Consider the following 21,671-nt stretch of genomic DNA (forward strand, 5'->3'; position numbering starts at 1 on the left):
GCGAGTCATATGGCTTCAGATGTAAATAGGTGTCACAAACTCTGTCAGTCCTCCTGTTCCCCACCAGGCAGTCTGGGAGGAAGTTGAACCAACTGTTCCTAGTCAGTAATGTACATTTACATAAAACGTTTCACATTTTTCATGTTTATTCTGTGCAGATGGCTCCATTTTGAACATCCAGAATTTGTTTTGACGTTGTGACTGTAGCTTGTAAACAGAGAGTTGGCTGGCATCTGCACCGGGTAAAGGTAGCTTTTCGCATTTGATCTGAAATTGAGTGAGGCTGTAGCCAAACCATTAGTCAGTCAAAATAATGTTGCAAGCCGGTTAAAGGCAGCATGTCCAAACCATGAGGGAAGCCGGGATTAGAGGCACTAGCGTTGTCCATAAATTGACAAGTGGATACACTAGCAGTGTTTCACTTACACAGCTACTTTAGCTAGGCTCTAAATTCAGCTTTGCAACTTGAAGAATCTCACTGCTAAATGTTTTGAACTGAATCACACGGAAGTTCTTTTAAGTGAATGTGTTGATACGAATAATGCAGTGAAAATGCACAGATATGCATGTATTTATAACTCAAGGTGCTGAAAACTCAGTTGCATTTCTATTAAGCATGAAAACAAAGCTAATTCTTGTCTCTGCATCTTACCTGTGTGGAAATGATTTTGAAGGACGAATGAATGCCAAAAATGTAAAGTTACCTACTTTCTTGTGGTCAGATAGGTGTGCTCCTAATCTTGCAGATGGGGTTTTAAGGTTATTTTTGTTGCTATCAGTATTTAAACATTTCAGCTTCTTTGTATACTTGAGTTAACAAAAAGGGACACCAATTTTGTTTTGTTGTTTGAAAGGTGTTGACCACCTTTCACTTTGAAAGGCTCCCTGTATCTGTCTTTAGTTTAAGGAATTAAATTGAAGGATAGGTAGCCAGAGCATGTTTAAAGGCCTTGGCCGTATTTTGTTTGGACCTAATTATTCCAGACAATACAAAATATTTTTCTGTAACCCCCCCACCCCTTTCCATTGAGAGTGTATATGTGCTTCCTGCTTATCTGGTGGTTCAGTTCTGCATGCACATTGCTCAGGTCTGTCACCTTGCTGGGGAAAGACATGATTTGTAAATCTGAAAGAATTCCCCAACAGCTACCGTAAAATTAAGCTGTTAAAGAGCCCTTGTAGCTTGTTTAAATGTAGACCCAAACAAACCTCTTTGCTGTTTAGCCCAAGATTAATCTTTTAAAAGTCCTGTTCTAAATCACTTCCTAATTTTAATGAGTTTATATATCAGCCTTTGCCAGATTTTTACTGTAGCCATTCTCAAAGATTACAGCAATGATAAAGTAAGGACTAAAATTGTTTATTATATATTATTCTTCAGAAGCAAAACTTTTTCCCCCAGAGGCTGTTGGGAGAGTCATTGATTTTCTGCCACAATGTGAAATGTGTGACCTTTATAATATGAGCAATGATTACAAGGCCAATAAAATGACATCATTCTCTTTAAACTTCAGAGTTCACAGGGCAAATAGCAGCATGTGCCACACTCAGAGATGTCTGTGGACAATAAGTGTACATTGCCTGGCTTCAAGTGAGGTGGAAGCACTAAGCAGAGAGGCTATCCACCCTGAAAACACCCCATGTTTGTTCAGGGGTACAGGAGCAGGGGTACAGAATGCAGCTCTACCAGGTAGAGCTACAGTTTTTCATAGTTCTGAAGAAGTCAATGAGGTTTTCAGGGCTGGCATTTCTAAGAGGGACTTTTTTTGATTGTTTTTATCTACTAATGCCACTGAAAGAACTCCTCTTGATGCAAGACAGGATCAGATGTCTGGGGCACAGCGGTATGCTTTCCTACCTATTTTCCCCAACAAAATGCATTTGCAGTTACAAGGCTAAATTCTGATCTTGCAATGCAGCTTTAGTCATTCACTGCAGTTCCTCCACAATAACTGACAAAAGGCTGTGTCCCAAATCTATGAAGTATCACACTGCACAGAGTGTATTGATAGTCTAATACATATGAAAACTAGGAATGGAGAAAGCAGCCTGAGTTCTAGTCAGGCTTGGAAGGGGATTCCACAACCTGATTCACTGAAATCAATTAAGAAGATCAATTTCTGGAATCTCTATTTCCCAATTCAGTCACATTAGCCTGTTTCCACACACGATTTTCTTCTATTCCCTCAAAAACTCATTTTCAATCCATCATGGCCTACTTCGACAGCTCCCCGCCCATTCTCCATCTTGTGCTGCTCCACAGGAGCCAGAGCCCCTCAGGCAGACCAGGGGGTCTCAGCCACCTCTCAGGGGGTCTCAACCACCTCTTAGGAGGTCTCAGCCACCTCCTGGGGGGTCTCAGCCTCCTCTGAGGGGCTCTCAGCTGCCTTTCAGGGGATCTCGGCCATGCTGGGCATTTGGTTGTGCTGACTGCGGGCTATGCCGCTGAAGTGCTCGCTGCTCAGGCAGCATGAACAAAACAGCACAGCACAGGCGAGCCATCACAGAGGAAGGAATAGGGATAGTTTTCTTTCCCATTTCTGGCTCATTGTGTAATATCAATAATCTCTGTAGCTTTGTATTATACTTGCTGTAAGTGGCTTTAGTGATTGATTAAACACCTTAGCTTTTCTTTGGCATTTAATCAATCGCAGCAGCAGTTTATTGCTTGGCGTATTACAAAGTAAAAGAGATTATTACTTAATTATTCTGAAAAATAGCAGCTTGCAGTTGTTGCTAACATCCATACATGTCTACACTGGCATGGGTGTCACGTCATCTCTTCCTTTGTGCCCCCTCATCTCTGCTCAGGGAGAGAGCGTGTGGTTCCCAAGGCAGCTGTCACTGGGTCACACACAGCCATCACCAGCGAAGTGCAATTAGTGGTACTAAATAAATAATTGCTTACAGTAGGGCTCCCCGCAGTGCAAAGAGCCTGATTCTGTTGCTTGCTGGGTACCTCCAAATCTCACTTAAATTCTAAGCTACGTGCTTATTAACGAGCTCACCTGAATGTGAATTTGCTGTCAGGTACTAAGCACTTCTAGAAACAGTTCAGCAAGAATTACATTGGTACCAGGAGGCATTTTGATAGCCCAAGGTGCAGCAGCGGATGTGTGCACAACTGGAGATAAATCAGATACAGGGAATGTTATTGGTATGTGAGCAGGAGAAAGAAAAAATAATATCTTGCAACATCCTCTTGAGGATCCAGGAAATGGTGACTCTTCTGTTTTCACACCCGAGTGCAAAACTAAATCCATATGCAAGAGTTCAGATCAAATACTGTGCTGTGATAAAACATAAGGACTCAAGGTAGCACACATATTTGTGCCTGTAGGGATGCCATAAGTACCAAAGTCCTTATGTATTCTTACCCATCTGGTTGTGGAATAGGACTTAACCCACCTGTATTCCCTTGGAAAGAGACAGTCCAATCTTTAGAATTAAAAGTTTGGGTTCCTTGCTTTGCCCCTGACTTTGTCTGTGATCATAGGCAAGTGATTTTCTTTCCTTTGACTCAGTTTTCTTTTGTGAATGGGAGTAACCGTTGTTCACTACCATAGAGAATCACACGAAATGAAGGACAGCTAGCTGCTCCCCCATTGTGATCAGTGGACATCATATACATTCTTTTAATAGAAAAATGAAACCTTTTTAAAGCTTTGATCCTGCAAAGTTTCATGTTAACCAAAGTAGCATGCTTGAATTGAACAGCACTAGTCAATGGCAGACCAGAGACAAAGCATCCACCAAAAGTTTTAAGCATTTCCCCAAACAATTTTTATGGGTTGTAGGATGGAGTGGGGGGAAGTGGGGTGGCCAGTTCATCATTTCATTATGAGGGAATAAAATTGAAGCTAGTGCGTTGTTTACTTTTGCTCCGTTGTGGTAGTAGAGGTCTGACCATCACCTCTCTAGGCAGCTTTGTGAATCCAAGAGGCTGATAGTGCTCTTGCTCGTGCTTAAAGCTGGCATTGCCTGTGAATAGTGATGCTTTGGCCAGTCCATGTAAGTCATGCAGAATCGTGTGCTGGTTTTGTGTCAATTGTGCAATGGCTTTTGCAAGTACTCTAGCAGAATTGGAGCGAGCAGACGTTGACTGTCCAGTGACTAGGAGAAGTTCATGTTTCTTTGAGAAGGTGCTGAATGGTCCTAACCATTAAAAGAATTTATTTTCTTACTCCAACAGATATCCCCTCCCCTCCTTGATGTTACAAAATTTATTATCACTTTTGTCTTTCAGGTGTAACCTGTCTTTAGTGTTGCAGACACATCAGCCAACCATGCATTAAGAACTGGGCCCTTACTTTAATTCAGTATAATTTTCTTTTTGTCCAATAATTTCACAAGCACTAATCCACACTTCAAATGCAGGAGATACTTTGATTCCCCAAATTGTTCAGCACTTCATGCAGGAAAAACCGTAGGCCACAGTCATGAAACTCCTAGAGGATGGCTGCTGGCTTCCTGTGGCAGAGCTGGTTGTTGTTTTCCCCCCTCTCCCTATTTTGCTCTAACCATTTTGTCTGTCTATCTTGTCTTGTATTCAGTTTTCAAAGCAATTCCCATGAAGGGCTTCCTTTTTTTAGTGCCTAAAGGGAACAATAGATTTTTAGAATAATCATATGTGTACATATATATTTATATGACTGTCTGTTAATGCATATCATATCTATCATATCTATCGTATATATTTCAATGTAACATATTGAGAAGTTAAAGCTAAGTAGAAATTAATATTAATTATTGTTATTTTTGATGAAAAGGTCTTTAAATGTACCCTTAAATGCACATGACATTTAAAATTATTTGAGTACTGGATTCCTGAAAAACTGGATGACCTTTTCTCTTGAAATTGGACAGGGTTTTTTCCTTAACATGTACATTATGCACAGAAGATGAGATGGTAACCGAGACGTTAAAATGTATTGTTTCCCTTTGAAAGCTAATCCTGTTCCACATTTTCATTAATGTTGGCTCATCCATTTTTCTTTTTCTTTCTTTCCTTTCCTTTTCTTTTGCAACTGTTTTTGCATGAAAATGCAGAATAGCAATAAACAGATTTTTTGTAAGACTTGCTTTAAGACTCTTCTCTTTCAGATCCAGTTAAAGTTTTTAAGTTCAGTTATTTTAAAATTCATATTCTTCAGTTTCGTAAACAATATATATATATATATAAAGGAGAAATATAATGAGGTGCAAAGCAATTTTCTAGCCCTCACTAATCTAAATGCCAACAAAATGGGGATGGCGTAATGTCCGTAATTTCATTGTCTGCTGTTACCAGGTCACCGCGAGACAGTAGCAGAAGCGGGGAGAAGCTGGAATTGGCCATGTCCAACCTCACTGCGGATGTCCTGGAATTACTCCTGGAGTTTGTTTATACAGGTTCTTTGATCATAGATTCAGCCAATGCAAAAACCCTTCTGGAAGCTGCCAGCAAGTTCCAGTTTCATACTTTCTGTAAAGTCTGCGTTTCGTTTCTAGGTAAGAATCATTCCATCTAGTGAGGTTTTAAGATCTTGCTTTAAGGCTTGTAAAGGGCTTTCTTTTAACTCTTAAAAGGTAATTAGGAAACTCAGGTTTAAATGTAATTTATTCATTTATTTATTTATTTGGGTTGCATGGGGAGTGTTTGCCCTGGTGAAAGTGCACAAAGCAACCTCACAGCAGTCCCTCTGCCCATCCTCCCCTGGAGTGTGCACCTTCACCAGGGCAAACATGACATCTGCAAACATGTCACTCCCCAAACATGACATCTGCACCATGTCATCCTGCTCCTTACATTTCCTTGTATTTTCCAGCATAGACCATTTCAAAATCATGCAAGGTTACCCAGTCAGTTAACTGAGCTTTACTGGTTTGTACTGGAACCTGCCAGTTCCATTTCTGTCATCACAGAACAGGAACCAGAGGTGGAGCTCACCTCAAACATGTTGGTTCAAATTCCTGCCTGTATCACGTGCCACTCCTTTACTAATATGACTATAATTTCAGTTAATGAGACAATAATCATTTCTAAATTAATATAGACTTATTAATACAAAAAGTATGAGCTTGACTTGACCCGTGTCCAAGTTACAAGTCCAAATTTTTTTTTTTTGGCATCTGATTTCTACCGAGGCCCCTATTACTCCTAGCTTGGTACAAGAGATGTCATTCTCTCAAGACCCCAAATATATTTTCAACCCACATGAACTATACTTTCTTCTTGGGCTGTTTTCATTTAAAATGAACATCTAGGATTGCAGAGTGTGAAAGATGAGAGTTTAGAAAATGTGGCACTAAATTTAAAAAAAAAAAAAATCCTCAAACGAGTCCAGTTGACTGCTGTGTTAATTCTCACTCCTAAACTGGCCTGCTGGCAAGATTAGTGGTGTGACTAGGCTGGTACAACTGCAGGCATTCAGTAAAGAATCTGCGCTATTCTATTCCCTTCTTCTTCCCAGTTTTTTTATGTCACATTTAAAAGTCTGTTCTCAAATGCATGGGTAATTGCAAAATAAAAACCAACTTTCCAGTCCCAGCTTGAGTAAAGGCTCTGGCTGCAGCTTTCCCCCAGCTTCTCTTTGCCACCTTTTCTAAGTGATTAGATCTCATGGCCTTCCTGGGAAGAGGAGATGTGTTTAAGTTGCACTATCTCTAAAGCTTCAGCCACAGAAACAAAATACATTTATTTCACTAAATCAATGCAAGATTTCTCTTTTCCGATATTTAATATTTGAATTCAGTGAACCATGTTATGGTGTGAAATAGTAGAGTTGGTTATAAGTTCAGTGATATATGGGGAGTCGCTGGAATTTTGTATTCTCATTTGGAAAATTCATGGAGTGTAATTGCTTATTTTTATTTATAGCTGTGACTGAATTACTCTGCAGAGATAGTATAGCACTTGCCATGTAAAAAATTTAGGAAAAGGCTTTTTTTTTTTTTTTTTTTTCCACTGTGGCTGTTTTTTCTTTTCATTCCAGCCACTTCTGCTCCCAGCAAAGCAAAATAGATTTTTTCCAGGGTTCGTGGAGGATTCACTGTTATAAACAGTGATCCTCTCCTATGTATGACTGTGTCTAAATTGTGAGAGTAGTGGAGAGAAGTCCAAAGAGGCCCAAAGAGGTGAAAAAAAAATGAATTAATAGGTCTGTTGTGCACAGCATAGCACCATCTCAGGTGAAATTCGGGTCATCCTTTTTAAGCTGTGAAGCTACACCAGTGTCCTGTAGCTGGGTGATGCTCAGGCAGCTTGGTCCTGGGCCCCTCCAACAGCATTGCCCTGGCCAGAGGCACCCAGCATCTATTTGCACCTTCTGGTGGAAACCTGCTGCAAATGTGTCAGGAAAATTGTTCCATTTCAACGAGAGATCCCTCAACTGACTTCACTGGGCTAATTATAGCCACGTTCTCTCTCTCTCCCTCACATGCTGTCTCCTCTGCTTTTGTCTAGACCATGAGAAATGACAACAGTTTTGTGTTAGCTTATGATGACAAGTTCATGCAGGCACCATATGATAGCTGGGCAAATGTTTGCAAACCGGTCAGGACATCGTAGGTATTTCCTCCAGCCATATGGCTTAAGACTTGAGGGCTTTTTCGGTTTGTTTTTTTTTTTCAGTTTTCATATTTTTTTTACAAAGAAATGATGTTACCATCACAGTCGTGGCTCAAATCAGATTTAAGGAGAATCCTCAGTACCACAGTTTGGGTCTGGGATGCAGGGACCCCCACTGCAGGAGTGAACACACTGAGAGCTTGGGTTTAACCTGCTGCTGAAAATCTAAAATTATGCTTCCTTCAGTCTGAAAAAATAGGTGAAACCTGTTAGATTCATGGAAGAAAAGAGAAAAGAACAGGAGCTCTGACTTCTTTTTGTAGTCTCCTTGGAGAAGGGCACAAAGTTTACAAAGAGCATGAGTGGGAGCTATGAGAAAAACTTAACAAAAGACCAGTGATGAGACCTGCATGAAAGGCTGTCAAAACCCAATGGAAGAATAGGCCTTTATGGCTCGTATGAATTCAAGAAAGCATTATAGGTGATTTTCGTTCATTCATAGTAGGGAATTTTGAGCCAGTTAGAGAACCACATTGCCCAGTGCTGGTGAAACTGAAGCCTCAACCATTTCTGGAGATACCAGATCAGAGAAACGAGGAACCTTCTCACTGGGGAATTGAAATCTTTGGGACAGTGAATGCATCCAGATGTCTTCCAGCTATGATTTGACTTCACATGCTTTTGACACTAGTAGGAATAACTGAGGAATGAGATCCACAACAGAACATACAGAGAGTATGACGGGGAAATACAGGTTTTATGCTAACTTTAAAGGTGTCAAAGTCATCATCTGGAAACCATCTCTAAGCACGGAGAGGTCTTGTGTCAACCACTGCACTTCCATTCTAATGTTACTGCAGTCCGACATACCACCTACCTCTGACTTTATCTCACCTCTTCCCTTCACCCCCCTCTAAGAAGTGCAGCCTTAGCAGTCTGCCTGGCAGATTTTCTCATGCTGACTCTGTACAGGACCCCAAAATCACATGTAACAAGTGGAAAGTAATGGCTGCTGATCTGCAATATTACAACATAGATAGGAACAAATAGGATACCCAACACCGTCTCCAACCAGTGAGAACCTACTAGATTACATCTGATATCCTTCAAGTCCATAAAGCCATGTCTGTTACAAACTGTCCTTGAACGTTGAGCCAGAAGTCATGTTCTGAATGAATTCAAGGTGAAACTCCACAAAAATGTATTGTTCCAAGTCAAGTGTCACTGTGACAAACCCAGTGATTGTTGTAAGCACATCAGGAGCCAAAGGAGAATGGCTCAGGGACAGATGGAGCAGAACTGGTCCTTAGCTGTCTTTGTCATGTTTGCATTGGATGGATGTGCCCCCAGATTGCAAGCAGTCACTTGAGGTGGGTTATGCCATGTAGTGGAAGTTTGTATCTAAGCAGTCGTTCAGACTCCCTTTATAGTCATTGAAGAGCAACAGGCATTGGTAGGGCACGATTCTGCACATCCTGAAGTGGAAATCCAAAATATTATCATATGAATTGCCTTTTGGAACTTTTTATTTCTGAGTCTGAAGGGATAGCGTTGTGATTACTTTGTTGGACCAGCTGGAGTCAAGAGAGATCAGCCTTGGCCCTGGATTGAAACTGGGGGGTGTGTTAACCTCCATGGAACTGCCTGAACAACATGGATCTGCCTACAACTGTCATGTCAGTAACATGACAATGTTAGAGTTAGGAAAACGTGTCCAGATCAGAAGAAAAACAGAATAAATCAACCATGACCAGTGCTTTTTATGCCCTATCCCACAGGCTCAGCTGGGGAGGGTATGGAAATCTGTCACGTTCAAGTCAGAGCCAGTCCCTCTAAGGCAAGGACTTGTAGGTATTTTCCATTGTGTGATAGCAAAAGGCTGCATGATGAGTCAAACTTGATTATTTCCTTTATTATAACCCTTATGGGGATAAGGTGGGGCAGTGTCAGATTTGTCTCTGACTTGGGAGTTTGCCAAGCAGTGACGGGGGTTTTAAGCTCTGCTAGGTGATTATTTTACCCGTGGCCATATGTATACATGAAACCGTGCCAACAGACAGAACCAAAGGCCCTGGAAGAGATTTTTTGTTTCTTTTTTGGAAAAGCAGAAATTTGGGGAGCTTTGTGCTTCAGCTATGAGTTTGCAGCCTGTCTCTGAGCAGCCTTTGAGTGACAAAATCTACTGACAGAAAACAGTGCCGCTGCTCCAGTCTGCTTGAGGAAATGGGCTCCTTGGAGTCAGTATAATCAACTGATGCAACGTGAGATAGCCTAGTTTCAAGGTGGGTGGATATGTAGAAGAAAATAAAAAGAATTAGATCTAAAAAAAAAAAATACACATACACACAAAGGTCCTAAAGTCATGACAGGTGGAAAAAAAAAATAACAAACTAGGTCATAATCCCATTTTAATGAAAGCCACGTATGGACTGTGTGCAGGTTTTAAATCTGATGAAGGCAGAAGCTGAGTATAGGGACAAATCACTGAGCATTTTCAGCAGAGTCAATCTGATAGGATTTTTGCTTGAAGAGGTTTGGGGCTATCTAACATTCCTGTCCAGCGCTCAGAAATAGTGCACTAGGATGTGACACTGCCCAAATGTGATATAATTTTCTTCTGACAGCACAGAAGTCTGCCACTAGTACTGATGCTTTTGTGACCTATTGAAGTCTGTTTCCCCTTCTTTTTTTCTTTTTTTTTTTTGGTACTATATCTTAAAGAATATATTCTGCCTATTGGTAGCAGCTTGGTTAACAAAAGCTGAGAAAAACCTGAGTTCCTCTTATGAGTTTCTGAAATTGGTGTGTTTTTTTTTCCTCGGAGAAGCTGAAAAGGAAAAAAGTACAGTCAAACGTATGGTATAGCACACTTTAACGCAAAGCTACACACTGTGCTGTTACTTCTGTTTGCTGGGTAGGAGATAATGCTGTCTCCTCTGTGCCTGATTTTCTTTGAAACCCACTACACAACATTTAACAGAAGGCGTTAGTATAATCTGTGTTTTGCATAAGGGATGTCATCACATTCAGCAGCAACAAAGTTCCTTTGAAAAAAAAGGGAAGGGAGGGGATTTTTTTTTTTTATTTGAAGTAGCTTAGTAGCTGAACAGGGCAAAAATTATCATAAAGCGACTGCAGCATCCTCGCCAATGTCCTCAGTGCTGTTTGCATTTATTCTTAAGTGTCTGCACTGGTGTTTACATCTTTGCTGCTTCTTAAAGCAACCTTGTAGGCGGTAGAAATAGCAGGAGTCTCTTGGCTGGATTCCCATCCCTTGGGAAGCTCAAGACAGTATTATGTCAGGAGGTTTCCCCTGTGTGTTATGAAGGTTTACATGAAAAGCAAACTCAGAACGCTTATTTCACTCCCCACCCCCAGCTCAGTTGTTAGACAGGCTTTGATTTTGCGTGTTAAGCCCCCAATCCTAAAGTATCCAGGGTGCCGCTTCTAATTAAGTCCCTGAAATTAATTAGTTTTGGAGGTTTGTCCATGGCATTTATTTTTTTCATGATCTCAGTAAAAAATGTGAATCTTACATTTAATAATTCTCACTTGCCTTTTATTTGCTCTTTTTAGAGAAACAGCTGACTGCTAGCAACTGTTTAGGAATATTAGCCATGGCTGAAGCCATGCAGTGCACTGAGCTATACAACATGGCCAAAGCATACGCCCTGCAGATTTTCCCAGAGGTGGCAAACCAAGAAGAGATCCTTAATATCTCAAAAGACGACTTCATTTCCTACATGTCCAACGACAGCTTGAACACCAAAGCAGAGGAGCTGGTGTATGAAACAGTGATAAAGTGGATTAAGAAGGACGCTGCAATCAGAGCTCAGGTAAAAAATAATCTCAGCAGCCTCACTCTGCTCCATTCCCGTAAATGCTTCTTTAAAATAGAAACCATCTCCGTGAATGTGAGGATGAGTGGGAGATACGATGGGCAATTCAGATAACAAAAGAGAAAAGGAACACAGGCTATGCACAAAATGTATGTAATTTCACAATCTGATCCCCATATCTGATCATTTAGAGCCAAAATCTCATTCGTGACACGCATGGTACAAAGTTAGGGCTTCAAGTTGTTGGCTGCAGGCTTGGTCATAGATAAATCAGAAGGGATTAGAGTTGTGTAAGATGTTGCTTTAGGAAGAGGATGCATTTTAGTAACAGTGGGAAATAAAAATCTATCAGAAAATCAGTATTTCTTTTGATGACACATACTGAATGAGTGGAACTTCAGTACATAAAAAAGGATTCTGTATTTTTATTGGCTGCTTAGAAAGCCCCTTGGGTGTTATATATTTATTAGTCAGTGTTTCCTCAACCATCTCTGCTATGCAGTCTGCCCTTGCCTCAAGAAACGAAGTGTTTTGCTTTACCCAGCACTGTCTCCAGACAAGTGCTAAAAGCAGAGACTGTTTGATGGTGGCAATTGTCCTGGGGACCAGAGGACTTCCCTGGTGATTCCTTGAAGCTCTTGTAAGTTGGTCTGTGTGGGTGGCAGCCTGAACCCCAAATCTCTCTTTTTGGAGACCAGAACTGCTGGCCAGTCCTGGAAAGGGGTTTTCTCCACACCTTTCCTGCTCTCTGGAGCAGGGGATCCTGTGCTGGGGAACAGCTGGTCCCCATCCACCTCGTGCACGTGCCAGGGATGCCATTTAATATTACCCAACATTGTTATTGCCTAAAACATTTACACGACATCATCGATTTACTGAAATGGACTGCTTTTTGGCTCTCACCGGCCTTGAAAAACACAGAGTATTTCCCAGATTGCTTAAAGTTTGATGACAGCAGTCAGCTACGAGCAGCTCTGAGCTCCGAACCTAATGCAAACTCGGGGATTATTCCCAGGGGCTGAAGCACGAGATCCTTGCGGCAGGAGTCTGTTTGCCTGGTGCAAACAGAAGGTGTCACTCACCAGGCGGTCTGGGGTTGTGTTTTCAAAATTGATGGTTTAAATATTTCCTTCTGTGCCCTGCTGCGGTGATGTTATGAATTTATTTTTTTAAGTGGTGGTTTCTCTTTCCCGCCTCTCGTTGCTGCCACCGCTGCCATCCCCTCCTCTCTTGCTTTAGCCTCGCGGTTGGGTTGGTTTTCGTCTGTTTTTTGTTTCAATTCCAAGTTGCCTTCCCTCCTCTCCTTTTTCTGCAGCGCCTTTGTAGTTTATGATGGCAGTTTTATTTGCTTCTCCAAATTTCTCTGTGGTGCTTTGGTTTCGTGCATTACTTTACAAGGGCTTTTAATTTTTAATTCATATTTATCCAGAGATGAGGGTCTTGAATAAATTAATATTAAAGATACCAAGCAGATAACTATTTTCATGTCCAATCCTACCAATAAACTAGTTTCTTCAGACAGTAGCTCTCACTGTTGTTTTTTTTAACTCTGTGCACTTGATCTATTATAAAGCTCTTAGTTAAATAGGTACTTATTTTCTAAAAGTAGGAACTCATACTTACCATGAAAAACACCACCTTTGCAATAACAACTTCTGCATTTTCAGAACCCAGAAACAAATAGCTCTGAGGGCGGATAGGAAGAAAGACAGATCTAAATAACCTTATTTCTGACAGAGATGATGAGTGGAAATTTGTGGTTGGTGTGCAAGGGCCACCAGGTTGGATGGGGCTTTGGGTAACCTGGGCTGGTGGGAGGTGCCCCTGCCCAGGGCAGGGGGGTTGGGAATGGATGGGCTTTAAGGTCCCTTCCAACCCAAACCATGCTGTGATGCTGTGGTTCTATATTTTGACTTTTAGCCATGATTTGCAACCGCCCCAAGCCCACCTGGGTAAGACATTGGTCCTGCTCTGCTGCTCTCCTCAGATTCCTGCTCTGGTTTTATTTCTCTCTTCCACAGGCCATGCTGGCTGTTCAGTCTTTCAGGGTCTGGATTTCCAGGGCCCACACCTTCTTCCTATCTCCCTGTCTGCCTTCACCAGACAGGCCAAGCTCTGTCCTCGCATTATGGGTTTTTTTCTTCTTGATAGCTCTGATGTAGGTGATTTAAGTGCCTCTTTCACAGCTTCTCCCAAGCTCAGCAAGTCTCCCAAAGGCAGGCTTCTGGCACAAGCAGTGAAAGGTCTCACGGAGGTGCACTGAGTCACATCTCCTTCTGCTTCTGTGCATTTCTAAAAGCTCTTCTTCAGGTATCAAATTCTTTTTGCTTTTGTTAATCTTTCACCATCAGGCCGGAGTGCAGTGGCAGGGAAGGAATCAGGGTTTGTTTTGCAAGGCGAGTTGAAAAACTACACTCTGGACAACTTCTAATGCTGCAAATTGTGCTCGTGTGAAGTCTTACGGTGCTTGTAAAAGTGCTCTGTGGCGTTACAAAGAAACAGCACCCAGGACTAGTTTCAAAGAGAGTTAACAGAGCTTCAAAGGTTCCTGATCCATCTGCATAAGACAGAGAGGCAGCTCAGGTAATGACGTGTGTGTTAGGCTAAGGTTTGGTAAATAGCAGCACAGCCAGCTCATACGGGAACGTTTATGGAGCTCCTCCAGCACTGCTGGTAGCACGGCTGTGTCAAATCAGTCTCACCAAAAGAAGCAGCCTCTGATGTGAGGTCTTGAATACTTGGGTAATTTCCTGTGCCAGCAGACGCAGAGCGCTGGTCGCAGGAATTCCTCCTGATTGCTTGTCACTGAGTGGGAAGCCTGCAGCCGCCTGACACGTCTGGGAGAGCTGAATTTACTGTTCTTCTATTTACTCCCCTTCCTGACTGATGGACAAGATTGTAGGGTTTATCCTACCAGTTATCGCCTTGATAAGCTTATTGCGACTCCAGCAAACTCATGCAAAAAAAAAAATGTGTTGTGTAATGGAGGCTTTACTGCCCAAAAACCATCATGGGCTGAGCCATCCCAGCACCACCAAAGGCTCCTGCCCCCCTTGCTAACGCCATAAGCTGGAGGGAAGCGGTGCCTCCTGCGTGGGCTGCTGGGAGGATCCAGAAGGTAATGAGATATATTTCCACCACCACTAACAACCCCTGGAGGTGCACAGAGCTGCTGCTGTGCCCAGCATCAGCATGGGATGGGGAAGATGTGAAGGTGCTAGATGTACACCAATTTGCAGCCCGCCCACAGCCCTGACACACCAAAGCTTGTTGGAAACTTTCCCACCTCCTGCTCCAAGTCCAAAATTATATCTCTTATCTCCAACATAAAAAACGTAGCGACATGCTTACTAATAACAGAAAGCCTGGCGAAACAAGGAGCCCACTTGCACAAAGCTTCCCTCACCCCCCGAGGAAGGACAAGACGTGAGGAGAGGACAAACATCTCACAAAGCTGAGAGGCAGGTGCTGCAGCCCTGAGTGACAAAGCAGAGGCTTGGCTGAGTGGCAGTCATCTTCTGTTGCACTCTGCATGGATAAAATCACGTGCCCACTTGCAAACCCTTTTTTGAAATTGCAGTGTCCAGCAGCAAAATGAAATGTCTCCACCGTAAAAGCATGAAAAAAGCTTTCTATGAACTTGTGTCCTCTGAGGCAGATTTGTCTAAACAGCATCTTCATGGTGCCTGAGAACCAGAGATGCGTAGACAAATTGGAGGTAATTTAGAGAAGAGCAACACAAATGATTAAATGACTGAAGGAACTGATGTGAGAAAAAAAGATTAAAAGATGTGAATATGCATGACTTGGCCTAATGACAGCTAAAGAGGGATAAACGTCTGTGAGTGTTTGAAGCCCAAAGGAGAGGAGTTGCCTGGAAGGGGTACAAGGCAGGTGTGACAACAGTGGGACCACTGGGATGAATTTGAGACGAGGCAAATCAGTCTGAGCAAACACAAAGCCCACCTGAAAGCACTCTGTGTAGCAGTGAGGGTAAGGATGGAGAGGAGGAGAGGATTTATGTCAAAAATGTTAAAAATGCCAATGAGCTCTATTTTGACAGTTAAAAAGAATGACAGCTAGGAGGCAAGAAACTGCAGAGGAGAAGCAGGTGGGTAACAGAGAGAGAGAATGGAAGATCCCTGGTCTGCAGTTAAGGTGTTAAGATGGTGGCATAATTTACCATGCAAATTTTAAAGAGTCTCCAAAGTTATTCAGAAGACCAACATGGTTCCAGACTATGAAGAATCAGACAAGGAAAAAGGACAATCCCGATTCTGTTCTATAGCGAAAGGGAGGTAATGATCTGTTCAAATGCTGATACCTGATGCCAGCACGTACAGATCACTGAAATTCATCATAACAGGAAATTAATTGATCAATCAATATACTTAAGGGCATTAAGCTTCGGGAAAGCAGTGCTGGAATAAGTATGAATGGCATGGCTTCCAAGGGAGCCTAAGTGAATTAGGCACTAACACTCTATTATGGTTCAATTAGGCTCCTTTGAAAAGCCCAGACTACCCTAATGCTTTGAAATCCATTTGTGGGAAGAGCAGACAAATTCAAAAAGATGCCATAATGAAAGTGCAAGAAGCTCCAATTTCTCTGAAAGTGAAAAACGCAAGGGATGAGCGGTAACCACTGTGATTTCACAGGGACAGGCTGCTCAAAGAGCTCAGATTTAAATGAAGCTTTTCCTAGTGGCAGTCAGACACACTCAGAGCCCGTATGGGCTTAGAGAGGGAGAAGAAAAGGGAGCAGCAGGAGCAGAATCAGTGTAGGAACATGTGCTTCGCAGTACATTGGAGGAAGAAGCAGCATAAAAAAGCAGAGGAGACCCACAAAGAAGGTGTGGGTGTAATTTGCAGTTCATTAAATTCCTCCTGTACTAAACCATTAATTTTTTAAAGGGCTACCCTCGAACGAAAACTTACTAAATTATTTCTAAAGAGTTTAAATTATTTTGGGGAGCTCCCCTCTCCCAGACCCCGCTATCTCTTAATTTCTGTGACTTTTCCAACTTATTTTCCAGTGTTTTTGCAGAATACTTTTCAGTTCTTGCCAAAGCAGTGGCCTTGCAAAAACATACCTACACAAAAAGCTCCTCACCAGAGACCCAGTTGTGTTCCCCTGGGCAGCACAAGAACCTCCAGAAACAAAATCATCTTGCGCCGTAGCCAAGAAGCATTTCAGGGCATTCTTGCATGTGAATTGTAGGGCGGTATGTATCAGGAGTTTACTTGGCTTTGGTAAGCATCTTACAAGCTTCAGCCATTTAATTGCAGCCTGCTTTTGTGGTGCATCTGTGTGCATACAGGTGTTTGAACAGCAAATGCCAGTGACCACTGTAGAAACCTTCGGGGGAATTTAGGGTGTTCGTGTGACAGATGATAGTCAACGAGATGGTAAAAATGGAGGGGGTTTAAGCCTTATTATCAGGTAGATTCCAGCTGCAGTGAATTAATGATTTATCTGCCTGTGCATTTAAAGAAAAAACTCTCATCATATTACTGCTGGAAATACCTAGCTGTGTGCTGCTTTGCAAACAGTTTGGAGAAGAGGACAGCAGTTCCCGTTATGCGGCACTGATGACATTACAGTGTTTAGTCAGCTGTGCTGCCATAAAGATGTCACGTTGAAACCTGATTTCAGGAAGACAGAGGGGCTGCTCTTTTCTTCTTGCTAGGCATCGGATTTATACATGTGGCGTCCCCCTGCCGAGTCCCTGTGTGAGCCCAGCGCCTGCAAACCAGGTTTTTTGCCACATGTTTATCTCATGATATTATGAGGCTCTCAACTGCCATGCTGCCAGCCTTTTTGGCTTAATCTGAAGGCAAAGCTGCAATTCCAAGAAGTCAATACGGGTGATTAATACATACCGAGCACAGCCGAGAGCTTAGGCTGGGTTTGGACGTGACCTTGGAGGTAGGAATGTGCAAGGGGTTACTGGAAACAGAGCGCGCCTGTGTAATCCCCAGGGGTTAGATACATCAAAGCAAGCACCCTAATTACCAATCGGCACAGCACAGCCATGAAAACACAGCCCATGAAAACACAGCCCACAGAAACACAGCCCAAAAGGCTTTCTGAGAAGGGGAATCTGGCACAGCACCGGGCTGGAGCCGCTCGAGCATCTTCTGGCTCAGCAGCCACAGCTCCAACACTCACTGGAGCATGGAGGCACAGCACCCCACTGTGGGGTGGGCATGCTGTTTGTTTTATAATTAGAGCCCCTTCAGATAATATCTTCACACCTGGAGGGGTTTTGTTCAGCAGGGAGCCGGTGCTGCTTCAGGTTTGTCCCCAGTGGCTTTGTCAGTGCGAGAAGGTCCCCACTGTCAGAGGCTGAATCCAGTTGTATGGGGGATAACATAAGTCTCCTCACCTTTTTTTGTATGGACTGAATATATTCCTTCTTTCTAGTGTTTTAAAGGCTGAGATTATGCATAAAGAGCAGAAACAACACTTTATTGGAGCAAAACCCCATCGTGGCTAATGGAACCTCTTTATTTGTATTTCTGGCTGAAGCGTGTTTCTTTAGGCAGACAGCACAAAGGGACCTCTGTAGGAAGAGCAGTAAGTGAGAGAGACAGATGAGTTATAAGGCATAAGGGAAACATTATTTTAACCTCTCCGGGCATTACTTCAAAAATGTTAAAAATCTTGAGAGCTTTCCAGTGTCACACTTAAGGAGCAGGAAATTTGACTCTGGAGCAGTAAACATATTTCCTTTTAAAACAAACTGTATGCTCTCGTAGCCCAAGTCTATGCAAGGAGTACACGGAGAGTCCTTTTGGAGAATACCTGTGAGGGTTTTGCTGGATCAGAGACTGGAGAATAAAAAGATTATTTTTAATGTGATACTGAAGAGGGTTTTGTAGCTGAGAATTACAAGAGAGCAGAATAAAGCCCACTTGTAAGCAAGTGTTCATAGTACCTATGTAATTAGTAGGAGAAGAAATGCCACAAAAAGTTTAACAAAGTAAATGTCCTCATTCAAAGTACCAAGCAAGGAATGAAGACAGCATTCAGCTGTTTTGTAATCCATTTTGGTCAAGCCCTGGCCTGCCTTGCCAAGGTGGGAGTAGCTGCATGTACGAAAATGAACAGATTATCAGAGAAAGCCTAAACATCTTTAAAGGTCTACTCCAAGCTATAGCGAAGTGTATTGATCCTATATTTCTCCCAGTTAACATTCACCCAGTGATAACACTGAGGCTTTCTTGTAGAGTGACTGCGACCTTCCGAGCACAGCGCCCAGGGCAAACGGACACAGAAATTCCCACCAGACAGGTGAATTAATCACCCTCCACTTTGGGTTGACATCTCCTTGCAGACATCTTAATGTGGCATGGTCCGAGGCACAGTCCGAGGCATGCTATCCCTTTCCCAGGAGCTGATAGCTCGCAGTTTTAGACCAGAAGGGGACATCGATATTCTCTGCTTCCCCTGGTGCGTGATGCGTTCAGTCAGCTCGGATTGCTCTGGGGACTGTGTTGAGTGTGTTGGCTAGATCCCTATTAATTATAACGTGCGTTTACACATGTCTAGCTGACAAGTAAATGCGTGCATGTATGTACCTACTTAGGAGTTTAATCTAGAGCTGGATCTCACCCCAAATGGTTAGGTAATTAGGGGAAGATAAGATCTCCTCTAAGATTTTTCTTTCCCATTTCTTATGAAATGCATTTGTGCTTGCAGTCTGGCTGAAGACACTGCTTTCTGTTCAGCCACTGAAGTTGTTATCAGTGCCATAGGTGCCTTAAGAAGCCACAGGGCATCTTTCCAAAGTCACCGCTCTACCAAGGCCCCAGTGACTTCCCAAAAAGCCTTTGCTCATGTGGCAGTGGAGGCCTGGTCCATGCCTCCACATGTGCAGGATCACCCTGGCCATGCACAGGACAGTGGAGGAGACCGGCTTCATCACCGCTCAGCAGTGGATTTACAGGCTAGATCTGCTGGTGCAAAACCCTGAGCAGCACCCTTGGTCCAACAGAAGCTATGCTGAGGTTTGCATCAGCTGAAAAGCTGGTCCTGAAGCTGCTCAAAAACCTCCCTAGCATTTCAGACAATCTATTCATTACATTTTGCATAACAGTGTCTATTTTCATAGCACCGGAGGCATGGTCTCCCATGTCTATGAGCTGATGGCTCCCAGTTTTAGGCCAGAAAGGGCCATTAATATTCTGTGCTTAACCCCAGTGTGTAATGCAGGTTGTAGACTAGCTGAAAGTGACTCCCAGCCAAGATATAAGAACTATTTCTGCTCATCCAGCCAGCACCTGCAGCGCAGTAGTGAGAAGAAACTGTCCTCAGCATTGCAGGCACGAGCTGTGACTCCAAGGAGTGGAGGCTGTGGTCTCCAGACTTTGGCAAAGTTCCCTGTGCAGGTATTTTGCTGTTTTAATGAAAAATAGCGCCATCAGTAGCTAGAGTCAACGTTTCGTAGCTGTGTAAGGAACACCGGAAAGACAAGAGAGAATGGAGAGCAAATAACAGATGGTAAGAAGGTTGAAATGCTTTACAGTGCTTATTCTAGTCTTAAATGAAAAGGATAATAGTAGCAGGATATTTAATACAATCATAGCTAACAGAGCTAGGAAGCTATCGTGAGGGAGAATCCAAAAAGAAAAAGGCTGCTGATTGCCTAAATCACTTGAATGTTCTTAAATCAGTGAGGCTAAATGAAATTCACCCTTGACTATAGTGCTTAAAAGAGCTGGTGCGAGAAGCCATTGGTTTATAAAAGCCTCTCCTCTCTTCTAGAGACAGTGTGATGGTACATACTCCTCAAATCCCTTGGTAAAAAACACCGCGTACCCTTAATGCCATCAGCAATGAGCCCGAATCGCTGCTGCACGTGGTTGTGTGTGCACACACGCACACACACAGCTTTTTCTTGCTGTTTGTGCAGGGGGGAACATAAGAGTGAAAAGCGACCTGGGTTTTGATACGTGACATTGACTTTCAAGCTGATGAAAGGAAGCAACATGTTCTAATTATTATTCTCCTTCAAAATAAGCCACGAGCTCAGACAAAGGAGGAGGGAGGGGGAATAAAGGAGAGAACAGTATCACATTTTCTCACTTATCTAATTAAAGAAAGGTGGGTGAGTGTGAGGAAGAGCTCGCTGTGCTAACGCAGCGGTAATGCCCCGTTTATTCTAGGAAACAGGGGAAAGGGGGCATTCGTGCTGCACAGCCCCAAGGAATGGTCCAGCCCTGCTCTCTTCCAGATCTTAAACCAAACTTTGGGCCATCCTGGTGCCCATCAGACCACACATCCTAATTTAGCAGCAGGACTCTTTGTGTTTTGTCTTTCTTCGTGTTACGGCTGCTCCCTGAGGAGCAGCTCTGGGATGTCCCACAGCGCCGAGGGAAGTTGCTTGCTCTTCTGTGGTTGCATGTTGTGTGTGTTTTACAACGTTATTTAAACCGCCCTGTCGCAGCTCTTTCTGCTTCCTAAGCAGCCTGTGATGGGGATTAACCTCCCCGCGGGGGGTTGTCTGGCTCATCCCCATGCACCCGCTACCCGCATTATTCCCGTGTCCCGATTCCACGTTTCGTCTTGGCTCCCTTGTAAGGTTAAACGCCCCCAACCTTCTTAAAAAAAAAGCGCTTCCTGCAATCAGAGCTTTGCCACCCACTGCCATATGTCCACTGCTCCCTCTCCTACAAGTTACCGCTTAATGACATTACAATACCTGCAGCCAAGTGCCTGACATTTGTGACTCTGGGGAAGGAGAGCAACCGTTTCACCTCCTTTCGAGCACCTTAGAAATGGATTTCAGCATGAGAAAAGAGAGGAGTCCCTTCTTCCCTGGCTTGGAGGCTGATGGAGTGACCTCAAGCCTTACACAGCCCCGGCCACATGTGCCACACCGGAGGTAACAGAGAGGAACTGATGCTCTCTGCTCACCTGAGATTTGTTTCAGAAGAGGAGCATTGATGTTTTTCCCTGCCTTTTGCATCACTTCTCTAGCACCCAGCGGCAGCAAGGTGGCTAGGCCTAAATCCCCTGTGCCCTACCTAAAATCACCCTGTGACCCCAATGGGCTCCCTGCTGTCCTGTCCCTGCCAGCACAGCAGGGTTCAGCTCCCCAGCTCCCCATGGGTGGTTACGTGCTGGTGTTAACTGAGCTCACACCAGGCTGACACAGCTCTTGGGCAGGAAAGCAGTGTGTATTTCCCCTAGAAGGAAAAATCCTCTGTTTTCTTCCCAAATTAAGCCTGCGTTTTCAACTTGGGTTGGTAAAAGGGAAGCCCTGGAAGTGGTGCCAG

General features: G+C 43.3%; 1 protein-coding gene across 2 annotated transcripts in view; it reads left to right on the forward strand.

Moving 5' to 3' along the window:
* KLHL29 (kelch like family member 29) overlaps positions 1-21,671 on the forward strand; it is a 389,804-nt gene that overhangs the window by 330,890 nt on the left and 37,243 nt on the right. For both annotated transcript variants that reach the window (XM_032185708.1, XM_032185707.1), the window contains 2 exons: positions 5,291-5,490; positions 11,126-11,385. In XM_032185708.1, coding sequence (XP_032041599.1) covers positions 5,291-5,490; positions 11,126-11,385 — 460 coding nt within the window. The remainder of the gene's footprint in view (positions 1-5,290; positions 5,491-11,125; positions 11,386-21,671) is intronic.

This window comes from Aythya fuligula, chromosome 3 (genome assembly GCF_009819795.1).
Source record: "Aythya fuligula isolate bAytFul2 chromosome 3, bAytFul2.pri, whole genome shotgun sequence".
NCBI lineage: Eukaryota > Metazoa > Chordata > Aves > Anseriformes > Anatidae > Aythya > Aythya fuligula.